This window comes from Thunnus maccoyii, chromosome 20, assembly GCF_910596095.1.
Source record: "Thunnus maccoyii chromosome 20, fThuMac1.1, whole genome shotgun sequence".
Taxonomy (NCBI): Eukaryota; Metazoa; Chordata; class Actinopteri; order Scombriformes; family Scombridae; genus Thunnus; species Thunnus maccoyii.
This window is the reverse complement of record NC_056552.1, coordinates 1,320,525-1,333,674: the sequence shown is the minus strand read 5'-3', so window position 1 is coordinate 1,333,674 and position 13,150 is coordinate 1,320,525. Positions and strand designations below refer to the sequence as shown.

Here is a 13,150-nt window from a genome sequence, read left to right as displayed (position 1 = left end):
GGTTGTTGATTGGTTAGAGAGGACGTCCTCCCTTGGAGCGTCATTTTACGTGTCATGGCCAATCACAGATTAGCATGAAATCTAGCATGAACCCCCCCCCCCCACCACCACTTCACACACTGCCCCAAGATGGCGACCGACGAGTGACGTCATGGTAAATACGTCCATATTTTTATACAGTCTATGATTTTTTCCAAAGAAGAGATAAAAAATACTTTATAAATAATGCTGAGATTTGGTAATGGTTTATTTCAACCAAATATTCTCTTTTATATTTTGATCTCCCTTTTGCCTCTCATCTCTTAATATAATTAAGAATTCAGTTTCCTTTAAGCTTAATTTTTTTGGCTCTTGTGGGCTTCCATACAGCTGTTTTGATGAATAAATCCTCTCAAGTTTCTGCTGTTTTAATTAATAAATGTTAATTTTATTGAGAAATTAAAGCCATCAAAGAGTTAAATTAACGATCAGTCGGATAAACAACCCGCTACTTAACTCAGTAATGACGTCACACCTCATCATCATCACCACCACCACCACCACCATCATCATCATCATCATCCCTGCCGCTGCCGCACCCGGGTCGCGCGGTGACGTCAGAGGCGGTGTCCTGCGGGGAGTCTTTTACGAGGCTCCGGTCGGTCGGTGACAGTCTGTGTCTGTCTGCGGATCGTTAACATGTGGAGCGCGAGGACGCTGCGGCAGCTCGTGCTGACTGTCTCCAAGCGGAGTCTTCATCATCATCATCATCATCATCATCGTCATGAGCGGTCGGCGGGGATCATCGGAGCACCTTTCTCCAAGGGACAGGTGAGGACAAGCGGAAACGTGAACACCGTGAGCTGCGGTCCGGCTGTAAATCTGCTTCTTGTGTCGTTGCGCAGCGCAGAGGCGGCGTGGAGAGAGGACCGGATCTGATCAGAGCTGCAGGACTGCGGGACAAACTGCAGGCACAAGGTGACCTGAAAACTGTCAATAACAAACTCTGATCATCATTGAAATAAAAACATTCAGTCAGTTAATCTTTACTGATTAAAAATGAAATAAGAACAGAGTATCAGTATTCATACAGTGTAAAAAATACTCCATTACAAGTAAAAGTACTGCATGAAAAATCCTCCTACAGTAAAAGTACAAAAGTATTATGAGCTTGGTATAGTTGAAGTATCGCAGTAAACCAACCTAGGGGTCGGGCCCCTCCAAAGGGTCAGCAGATAAATCTGAGGGGTCGTGAGATGATTAACGAGAGAGGAAAGAAGAAAAAGTTCTGTTATAGTACTTGAGTAAATGTACTAAGTTACTTTCCACCAGCAGTAATTTGGACAGTTTTAATTTGATGAAATTCACTAAAATCTCACACCGACCGACTGCCAGAATCCAGAGGTGAGAAACTGAGTTTGTTAAATGTTCATCTGAGTCTCCAGCTGTTAAAGTGTAAAGCTGCAGTAAATGATTAAAGGGGTTTTTTTTTTGCCCTGAGTTTTGCCTCTCGAGCGACGTACACGCTGCCGTCTCCTCGTGCTGGAAGGTGTTTGTGCTTTATTGATTCATCTGAGTTGACGTAAACAAGCCTCCATCTCTGTGGTGACACCTCACATGTAAACAGCAAATAATACTGTAATGTTATAAGTAAATATAAGCATTTCACTTTTTAAAGGGGGCATATTCAGCTTGTTCAACATGTTCAAACTAACATCGAACACTTTTTAACGTGATGATTTCTGATTTGAAAACTTAACAAAAAAATACAAGATTTAATTGAAAACATCAGATTTGTATGTTTACAAACTGATAAAACAGTCGGTCAACAGAACAGAGCAGCAGGTTGAAATGTTTGACTCAACTTTATTAGTTATTGTCACAGTGACAACAGACAGACTGTTCGACTGGGAGACGATTTAAATCTTCAGAGACTTACAGCGCTGAGCAGGATAAGACCTGTGTGTGTGTGTGTGTGTGTGTATGTGTGTGTGTGTGTGTGTGTGTGTGTGTGATCTGAGTCATGCTGCACACTCAGTTTTATTAATGGAACACTATAGAAGACATTGAAGAGGTATCTGACCTTCATCCTCCACACACACACACACACACACACACACAGTAATAGATGTGTGTGTGTGTGTGTGTGTGTGTGTGTGTGTGTGTTGATACTGATCTACTAACAAGTATTGTGTGTGTATCAAAGCCTGATATATCTTATTTCTCCGTTGTCGTCCAGAAACTATTAAAAACAGGTCAGTGAGTCTCACCGCTGCACTGGGTCACATGATCCTTCATCATGAAGAGTTTGGTTGTTTGTTTAGAAACGGATCCAAACACTAATTAAAGCTGCGAGCAGCGTCGGTCGGGACTTCGCGCTCTGGCCCGTCGGGATCAGATCATTTTGCTTTTTAAAAATGAGGGATGTTTCTTACAAGTGTGGTGTGCTTTTATTTTGAAAGTTTGATTGACAGGATGAGAGTTTTTGTCTGTCTCGCTCACACCTGTGTCATCAAAATCATGCAAGTTTTGGGCCCATTCACTTGAATTTCAATTAGTAAAGTGAAAACTCTTGATGAGTTTGTGTGTAAAACAAATTATTTTCCTAATTTTCATCAAGTCTATTTTTAGAAAAGTAAAGACTTTTAACCCACATGACCTGGTCAAAGTTTGATTGACATGTGTACTGTCAGGTGTGTAGAGACAATAAGTAACTGCAGCTGGACACAGAAAAATACTCATATATTTGAATGGAGAGTGTGAGTGAACCCACATCTTTACTGCTTCCACATAGTTTTAGTTATAGAGTTATTACAAAGTTTTTAACAACATTTTTTTCAGCACAGTGTCATAAGTCACCTATTAAAGTTTGAAGCTGATATCATTAACACCCTCGGAGGAGATAACGTTTGTTCGGGGGCCAAAATTGGGGCAAAGTCTTATTTTGAAAGACTAATTGCAGACTTCCTGTTGGATTTAGGTCAGGGGTGTCAGTGTATGATTTATAGGTCTTGTTGAGACGAATAATTGAGTTTTGGTTTCTCTACAACATTCCTACGGGCCGTGGCTGCCATTTTAGTGACATAGGTGGCGCTAGAGAGCACATTTTAGCACTTTAGGGGTTAATTTTTACATTTCATCAAACATTTCACCAGACCTGATATGTGTGCCAAATTTGGTGAGTTTTTGAGCCTGTTTAGGAGGTCAAATTTAGGATTTAAGTGGCGTAATAATAAAGAAAGAAACAAAGAAACAAACAAACACACAAAATAACAGCATCATGTTTTCAGTCTCTGGAGAGTAGTTCAGTGTAAGACAGACGCCACTGAGCATGTGCAGGAATGTGGTTCTGTTTACAGTTTCATATCACAACCTCTTGTGTTTTTTATTTTCAGTTTGCACATAAAAGAACCTGAGTGGAAATACTGGCCTTGGAGGAATAGTTTCAGATGTTACAGTGAAGCTGCTGAGTCTTATTATGGACACTTGATAACATCTGAAACAATCTATCGTATTGTGCAGAGTGAGACCAGGAGACGTCTGCTCTGATGTGTTCCTGGTGTCACTTCAGAGGACAGTGTGCTACACAGTAACAGACATTTCATAAGTGACTCATTTCACCATGAACCTGTTTACTTTGCATTGCAAAATGTACAGATTTCCACACAGAGCAGCAGCTGCAGCGGCATCAGACAGAAAACCAAACAGAGCGAACGATCCTCTGACTGTTGATGTTCACACAGAGAGCATCATGGGAAAATTAACCTGTAACAAAGGTTATATTTCCTCAACTCTCCTGTTGGCTGGAAATAAAGAAACGAAGGATCTGCTGAGTGACAGATAGCTTTTTAAATTATTTGTCATTTCTGTGTGTGTGTGTCTCTGCAGGCTGTGCAGTGAAGGATTATGGGAACCTGACGTTCGAGGAGGTGGCCTCCGACGAGCCGGTCGGGCGGGTGAAGGGCGTGCGGGCGGTGGGCAGCGCCAACCAGAGGCTGTCAGCGGCGGTGCAGGCTGTGAAGAAGGACGGACACACCTCAGTGATGCTGGGAGGAGATCACAGGTGAGTCTCCTTCAACACATCCTTTACTGCAGTAAAAGTACATAAGTATTATGAGCTTGATGTAGTTAAAGTATTGCAGTAAAAGTACATAAGTATTATGAGCTTGATGTAGTTGAAGTATTGCAGTAAAAGTACATAAGTATTATGAGCTTGATGTAGTTAAAGTATTGCAGTAAAAGTAGTGGTTTGGTCCCTCTGACTGATATATTATTATATATGACATCATTAGATTATTAATAGTGAAGCATCAGTGTTAGAGCAGCATGTTACTGTTGTAGCTGCTGGAGGTGGAGCTAGTTTACACTACTTTATATACAGTTAGCTAGTTTAGTCCAGTGGTTCCCAACCTAGGGGTGGGGCCCCTCCAAAGGGTCAGCAGATAAATCTGAGGGGTGGTGAGATGATTAATGGGAGAGGAAAGAAGAAAAAACAAAGTTCTGATACACAAATCTGTTTTCAGTTTTTGGACTTTTTCTCTAATCTTTGATTTTTGCTGAAATATTGGATCATTTGAACATTTATTGAAATGAAAGCATGTGAGAAGTTTAGAGGGAAAAATCACTATTTGGTGGAGCTGTTAACAACTCATAGACATGTGAAATGTGACCCCGACTACACACTGCTTTTTGTAAGACGTCAAAAGACAAAAAGGTTGGAAACCACTGGTTTCATCTTTAACAATGTGTTGTATTTTAAAAGCTTGTTATATTATCCATTGTGTCAAATCTTCATCTGAAAAGTAACTAAAGCTGTCAAATAAATGTAGTGGAGTAGAAAGTACAATATTTCCCTCTGAAATGTAGAAAGTAGCATCACATGGAAATACTCAAGTAAAGTACAAGTACCTCAAAACTGTACTTAAATACTTGAGTAAATGTACTTCGTTACTTTCCACCACTGAAGATTTTGACTTTTACTTCATAAAAAGTCTCAGTACTTCTTCTTTCGACTGCTCAGACGTCTCGATCTCTGTTTTTCTTCTTCAGTCTGGCGATCGGCTCGATTCACGGTCACTCGGCGGCGGTCGGTGAACTGAGCGTCGTTTGGGTCGACGCCCACGCCGACATCAACACGCCGTTGACGTCAACCACCGGGAACATCCACGGACAGCCGATGTCTTTCCTGCTCCATGAGCTGCACTCCAAGGTCGGTTCAGTCAGTTAGCAGTTTATCAGGGACGCCTGCTGTGTGACCACGTTTACAGAAAACTGTTCAGATTCACACCTGATTTCTTTATTTTTAAAGCTTTAACAGACTGAATTACAAAAACTCAGACATCACAGCATGAAAACAAAGAAATAAACACAATAATACATCATAAATGTATTTTTTGTCAAAAAAAGATACAATAAATTAATTAATAAGATACTTTTTGTGCTTCAAAAACATTTAACCTTTTTACTGTCAATTAATTTCAATGTATCTTAATGATGAGATAATTCAAATGTAAAACCTTTAAGTTTGAGGTAGATTTGGAAAATTTGGATTTATTTATTTATGAAATTAGGTGAACAGCATAACTTAATGAATCTTATCTTATTACTTATATTACAGGAATTACAATCAAAATAAGCAATAATGTCTATATTTCTAGATGTGTTACCTATTAATTACCTGATTTAATTGGCTACACAGCGCAGTCATGTGACGTATGGTTTATTGGGATGTACCATCTGTGTGAAGGTCGGGGGTTTACTAGTATAAGTACAAGTGATTGACCTTTAATCACTGAATGAAAGTTGCTTTTTGTGGATTTTACCACAAATTATACCAGAAATTATATATTTGGCAACAAGATACCAGAAATACATATACAAATATGTTTTGATAATATATTTTGATAATCGACGCACAGGAAACGCCCTGCAGTATGTTGACTGAAAGTTTAGATTTTGATAGAATGTGAGAAAATGTTTCATTGCCAAACGTCAGCACTGACAGCAAACTGTATCCCGTTTCTGTCTGTGTCCTTAAAACGCTGCCAGATTCCCGTCCTGCCAAACTTCTCGTGGATCAAACCGTGCGTATCGGCCAGAGATCTCGTCTACATCGGTCTGAGAGACGTGGACCCGGAGGAGCAGTACGTATCTGAGTTTATCTGAAGAAGATCCACATTTCAGACCTGGTTCATCAGGTTTTTAAAAAGGATTTGTAAAACAGCAGACAATAGAAATAATATCATATAAAGGCCAGAGAGCAGATGATGCAAATGAGCTTCAGTATCAGATCTTCCAGAAAGACACAGAATCATTTTTAAGGAATTTCAAATATGGATATTTGGCTCAATTTCCTCAAGTTAAACACAACAAAATAACTTAATGATTGTTTGGTACAAACAGTATTTGGTTTATTTTATTTTCACAGTTACATCCTGAAGCTTCTGGGTGTGAAGGTGTTTTCCATGTCAGAGGTGGATCGGCTCGGTGTGGCCCGAGTCATGGAGGAGACATGTGACTACCTGTCTGCCAAGTAAGCTCCATCTCCAGATCTCCGGCGTCACTGTTCTGACCTCAGTACTTTACATTTATTATGTTTATGACAGCCGTCTCACAACACCAGCTGCAGATGTTTGAGGTTGTCCGACTTGATGATTTCATTATCGTCACAACGACAGTAGATCATTAATCTACTTCTGGACAAAGGAAGCTAAACATCGACTCTAATGGACGATGTGTTTCAGGTCGGTTTCTACAGAAATGAACAGAAACCAGCAGCTGGATGGACAGAAGGAAAGCGATCTAAAAACTGATGAATGATTCATGTTTTGTAGCATAAATATGCAAAACCATCGGTATGATTTGAGGTGAAAAGTTCAGGAAACAATCATTGACAAAACAGTATCAGAAGGTCCATTTAGCAGCTGTTCTGGAGCTTTCGATCGTATCACAATCTTCATCAGCAGATAGTTTTTCCAGTTGTCAGTGAGGTGAGGTGAAAATTTTGTGAACAAAAGCTCCACAACAGCTACTAAATGGCTCTTGTGTTGAGATTGTTTGGTTATATATTACATTATATGGAAACATTATTAACTGTCACCATGTCAATTACCGTTTTTTGCTGATGACACACAATCGTACATCTCTGTCTCGCCAAATGACCCCAATGCACTGCAAACTCTCCTGTCTCACTGACGTTAATATTTGGATGAGTAAAAACTTTTTAAAACTAAATGAGGAAAAAACTGAGATGCTTTTAATAGGAACTAAAACACCAAGAGAAAAAAAACTGCACTCAATGCAAACAGATTCAATTTTAATTCTCATTTTAACAAGGTCATTAAAACATCAGAATGGATTTTAAAGTTCTTTTACTGGTTTATAAAGCTTTAAAGGGGACTTATAATGCTTTTCCTTATTTTCAGTCATACGTATATATGTTTCAATGTCAGATATTGATGTTAAAAGTGGCCCATGTGTCATTAGATAGATAGATGTAGCAGTAATCCCTGTGAGTCGACGTCGGATGGCGACGGATTTCTTTATATGGTCGTCTGCTCCACACACAGCGCACCAGTTTACTGCTCCGCTACGCTAACATTATGCTGTTTTTCCACACTGAACCATGACTCTGTTGGAGGTCTGCAGCTCTTCATCAAACATCATCATCACTGTGGCTGTTTCTGCTTGTGATATTCCTCTCTACATTATTTCAACCGTTTTTTTTTGCACCGCTTACGAAGCTCTGCTAATTCAGTGAGGAACACGTTTCACCTCCTGTAAATTCTTCACAATTAAAAGTCCCATCCTATTGTTTAGTCTTTTAAAAGCTTTTAATATGAAGCAGTAAAGCAGGAAATGTTGGGTTTGCATTGGCGGTAACTTAACACGACCCTGATACAGCTGCCCCTCAGCAGGCTTCCTGAAGCTGACCAATCAGAACAGAGTGGGCTCATCAGGAGGCGGGGCCTTAAAGAGACAGGAACTAAGTCTGCCTGTTAGAGACGGAGGCTGAACTGAGGGGCTGCATAAATACAGTTTTTAACTGTGAATCATGCAAAGCTACTCTAGTGGAGTCCCAGAATAAAAATACAGAGCTGGAAATCAACGTAATAGGTGCCCTTTAAATATCCTCGCTCCTCCCTACATCAGAGATATTCCGTCATTTGATGTTCCAGCGAGATCACTGAGGTTCTTTTAAATGTTCCTTATGTGTCCCATAAAAGTAGTGATGAGGCTGCCTGTGGAACAAACACACTACCTCTGATATTAGAGTGGCTTTCTGAGCTTTTAAAGGGAAATTAAAGACCTATCTATTTAATCTGGCTTTCAATTTTAGCTTTAGTTTTTAAGTTTTAATCATTTTATCTGACTTTTATTTATCTATTTTCAACATTTTAATGTTTTGTTTAAATCAAAATTTGATTTATTGTTGTCAATGTTTGTTTTTATTGTTTGTCTGTTCTGCTTTAATCCTGTTTGTATGAAGGTGTATAAATGAAGTTATCGTGTCAGATATCAGCAATGATGATAAATGTGTTTTAACAGAGTAAAGAAGCCGATTCACCTGAGCTACGACATCGATGCTATCGACCCCTCTGTTACCCCGGCGACCGGGACACCTGTAGTCGGAGGGCTCACCTACAGAGAGGGCGTGTACATCACTGAACACCTGTGCCAGACAGGTACGACACAAAAGATCTGTGTCAGATGATCAGGTGATGATTATCTGATGAATCGTAGCGCTGCGATGAAAACAGAGAAACAAAACCAGACATTTCATCAATTCAGACCTTCAATCATGTTTTGAAGATTTATAAAAAACGATGATGAAGCTTCGGCCGCAGTGCTGACAGCTGTTATTGCAAAGTGAGTTTGAGTTAAATGTGTTTATAGCAACAGCATTATGCTTACCAGCCTGTGTGTTTTTCCGCATTCCTGACGCGTTCATTTTAATCTCTGTAATTGGATGTTTCTTGCTGAAATGCACCTTGGGAGTTGTAGTTAACAAGGGGAGTTTAATGTTGATCCAAACTGTAGCAGAGAGACTTTTACTGCAGGAACCAGCAGCACCTGAAAACGTTCCTCACTCTTCACAACTCCATTCATGTTTCACACAGACGGCGTTCGTGACTCTCAGGCCCTGTTTACACCAGGTATTAACATCCGTCTCCACACACGTCCTGAGTGACCACTGGGAGGTGGATTACATTTTTAATTCACATGAAAAACAAAATAATTAGTTCATCCTGTTATCAGACAAGTTGAACATCTTTGGACGGAGGGTCGTGTGTTTAGTCTGCCGGGAAATAGAGGACGTTGGTTGAGTAGGCGTCATTCAATGTGTCCCAGGATGCATTGCGTTTACACTACTAAATGAATGTGGCCACATGCGGCCCAGACCACCTCTGAATGTTGTCTGTGTGATCAGATCTCAACCCGTCCTCAACGCGTCTTGGGTGCGTTTACGCCTGTATTTAGAGAGACGGATGTTAGTACCAGGTGTGAACAGGACCTCAGTTCTCTCTGCTACAGTTTGGATCAACATGAAACTCTCCTGCTTAAATCATCTGTGTTAGAAAAAAATGTGCTTCTTTGATAAAAAAAAAAGGTTGAAATGACAACAAGCCTGTGGACATAAAAACATCAGGACTCCCAAAACCCAGAAACATCCAATCACAGAGTGACATGCACCACATGTGCAGCGTGGTTCAGTTCATTCTAAAGTTCTGTGTCACTTTTCAGTGAATTCAGCGACTATGGCGCCACGTTTTGTTCACAACGTCAGCGATGAAGCGTTTTGAATTCATCACAACTTCTTTTTCATACCGACAGCAGCCGAGGCTCATGGGTATTGTAGTATTCTTCCACCAAAATCTGGGGACGAAACATGATTTCTCAGAAGCAAAGTGTAAATAATGTAAACTGGTGTCAGAATATAAACCAGTAGATTCGTCACATCATCCTACAGAATGAGGAAAAACACTTTTTACATCTAAGACCACAAACTGCAGATTTGACAACATTTCTCTCTTGATTGTGTAAAGTGATCTAACCGTTACTGCTGTCCTGCAGGTCTTCTGTCGGCGGTGGATCTGGTGGAGGTGAACCCTCTGAGGGGTCAGAACGAGGAGGAGGTCCAGTCCACGGTGAAGACGGCCGTCGACCTGTTACTCAGTTGTTTCGGACGCCTCCGCGAGGGAAACCACCCGGCCGACTACCGCATGCCTGAGCCGTGACGGGCCCCGACGCCGGCCTCTCTGACTGCACTGACGGACACCTGAACGCCTCTCTGATCACCAACAGGTGCTTAACGGACGATCGGATTATAACATGATTACGATCACCAGTTTGAATTATTTCAACTTTGTTTCTGAGAAATCACGTTTTGTTTACTAAAAAATACTACAATACCCATGAGCCTCAGGTCAGAAACTTCCAAATTTGAACTTTAATACTCAGAAATCCCGTCAGGTGAGGTCAGTGAACTGCACACGCTTGTTTACCAAACTGTCTGTGACGCTTTAAACCAAAGAAACAAAAGACTGAATGTCTGCTGCTGCTCAGGACTCAGTCTGAAGTTTAAATCTAAAGAAAAACAGCAGAAATTATTTTAACGCTTCACTCGCTCCTCGGTGACTTCCTGTCTGGGTGCGTTTGATTCGTGGCTATTTGTGGAAAACAAGAGCTGCAAATCAAATGCACCCAGCTAGAGTTCGACAGACGGGTGGGAAAAGTATATTTAGCATTTGGGAGATACATAAATGCATGAATGAAGTGTTTCAATACAAGATAAATACATCACATCACAAAGTCCATTTAGTCACTTTACTGGAGCTTATGATCATTTTTCCAGATTAAACCATTAAATCATTAAATTGTAGATGATCAGATTTCCTTTTAAAATCAAAAAGAGAAATGTACCTCGTGTTGAGGTTGTGGAGTTTTTCCTACATCAAATGAAAAGTGTTTTATAATTAAACTAACAGCCTGCTGACGTCAGTCCCGCATGTCAAATGTCATTTATAAACTTCACTGTTTGACACAATGAAATAAAGACAAAGCAGAACATTTCCTCGTGTTTACTGTGACGATTATTTAATAGTTTCCTGTGTGTGGAGTTAGTCGCGTCCTCAGTGAAACTGCTTTAAAAAGATCTGTTTGACATTTGAAGATCGATACAACTCTCATGTTTTTACGGTAAACATGAAGGTAAAACTGGTTAGCTTAGCTTAGCATAAAGACTGGAAACAGGTGGAAACAGCTAGCCTGGCTCTGTGCAAATATTAACACGTTACATCTTGTTGTTTAATCTGAACGAACTGAAGCGTAAAAGCAACGGATCGTTAATGTTTATGTTCTCATCACCAGTTTGAGTTATTTCAGCTTTTGTCTCTGAGAAATCTAAAAAAATATCCTTAAATGGCTCAACTGATTATAAATCCACTAATAAATTAAAGCTTTGAGGACGAAAGTCGGCCTGCGTCAAGATTCAGACAGAAATTTAGGACCAAAGCTTCACAGTGTGACAAAAGATAGATGAAATAAAAACAGATCATTAGATTGATACACATTATAAATCTGTGGTCAGCATCATTTTATTTTAAATTCAATATTCAAAACAAGAGTTACGCAGGCTGCCCGGTCGCTGGTCCAACAGTAAAGCTTCAGCACCATCAGCTGGTAACACGGGGATCAACCTCGAAACATGTTTCCATGGTTACGTATCAAATGACTTTATACCTTAGTGAGCATCTGTGGAGTTTAACAGCTGATTAAGTTTCTCTGTTGTTGTTACAGAAAAACTCACGAACTCTGAATCATCCGACGTCTGGTTCGACGTCATCGAAAGTTAACGTCTTCATACTGGCAGCCTGTTCATGACTCGCAAACAAACTACACAAAGCAACACCAGCCATTAAAAACAGGAATGAAACTAAATGACAGTTTATTCCATCACGACAGAGCAGTGAGACCTGGATCAACACACCAGCTTTCTGTTGCAGCAGCGTTTAATTCTTTATTTACTCTGATTAGAATCACGTTTCACATCATCAAATGTCTTTAAAACGTCGTTACATTTATTGTTACGGCTCACACATTTCTTTGCAATAAAACAAATGTTACAAGCAGCAAACTGCAGCAGCAGCAGCTCAGAGGACGAACCAGCAGTTACACCACGAACGGATCGTTACTTTACTTTAACAGCTTCGGTTTTAGATGTTGAGAAGCAGGTTCGGTGACGTCATTTCTATATTTGACTGTTTTCTTTACTGTTTTTACATCTGATTGGTTACTTTTAAGGCTTTTCTCGCTGCTGTTTCTTGATCCTGTAAACGCTGACGTGAGGAGACGCATAAAACTGATGTCAGATGATCCATTTATCCTCATTCATATAAAAACATAAACACACAATTACAGACTGTCTGTAATAACTTAAAGCTTCTTCATTTTTGTTCATTCCTGGTTTCTTATTCATTGATTTTGTCTCATTAGTTCAGTCTTTTTTGTATTTGATGCATATGTGACACGTTCTCCTCGTCAGGTTCATAAAGCTCACACGGATCTGTTTTATCTTTAATCTTTTCGCTCCCATAATTAAACATAAACGTACAAAGACGACCTCGATCAGCTGTTTTCAACCTGCTGCCTGCTCGGAGGGAAGAAATGCAGAGTCACTGTTTGTGTTACAGCAGATCAGCTGTCATCACACACACACACACACACACACACACACACACACACACACACACACACACACACGCAGCTCTGCAGCTATTTATAGCATCCATATAAATAATAAATCACATGGAGCTGAAAACCGTCAGCAGCAGGAAACGCAGCTCGAGTCACAGTGAAGAATAAAATAAAAACGTTTCACCAGAAATATAAAATAATACTTCCTGTGTGATTTAAAAGAGCGATGAATCAATATAAATGTTCCTTTGATTATTATCTTACAAATCAATGTGTCGACACATCAGAGCTGCTGGTTCACAACTTCATGTTTGTTTGTTGTTGTTGTTGTTGTTTGCTTGTTTGTGAATGAATTTTATTGATCACAGAATTTGTATTATTATATATTTATATTCTGTCTCATCATATCTGCTCCCTGGTTGGATAAATCATTTTAATTTTTATTGAAGAGCTTTCAGTGATTAAATGTCACCGC

The 13,150-nt window shown here is 39.9% G+C and overlaps 1 protein-coding gene across 1 annotated transcript; it reads left to right on the top strand.

The window, feature by feature from the left end:
• The first annotated feature begins 409 nt into the window (after positions 1-409).
• arg1 (arginase 1) lies at positions 410-12,905 on the top strand. The gene is made up of 8 exons (XM_042397122.1): positions 410-810; positions 885-957; positions 3,868-4,042; positions 5,029-5,188; positions 6,028-6,122; positions 6,407-6,511; positions 8,527-8,663; positions 10,054-12,905. The coding sequence occupies exons 1-8, from the start codon at positions 679-681 to the stop codon at positions 10,215-10,217; spliced, it is 1,041 nt and encodes a 346-aa protein (XP_042253056.1). The 5' UTR covers positions 410-678; the 3' UTR covers positions 10,218-12,905.
• The last annotated feature ends 245 nt before the right edge of the window (positions 12,906-13,150 follow it).

What these genes read in the sequence shown, in the direction of transcription:
- arg1 (XM_042397122.1), top strand. Translation starts at nt 679, where the DNA reads ATGTGGAGCGCGAGGACGCTGCGGCAGCTCGTGCTGACTGTCTCCAAG. An exon ending in TCCATGAGCTGCACTCCAAG is followed by an intron (nt 5,189 to 6,027) that starts GTCGGTTCAGTC and finishes AAACGCTGCCAG; the next exon opens with ATTCCCGTCCTGCCAAACTT. An exon ending in GACGTGGACCCGGAGGAGCA is followed by an intron (nt 6,123 to 6,406) that starts GTACGTATCTGA and finishes TTATTTTCACAG; the next exon opens with TTACATCCTGAAGCTTCTGG.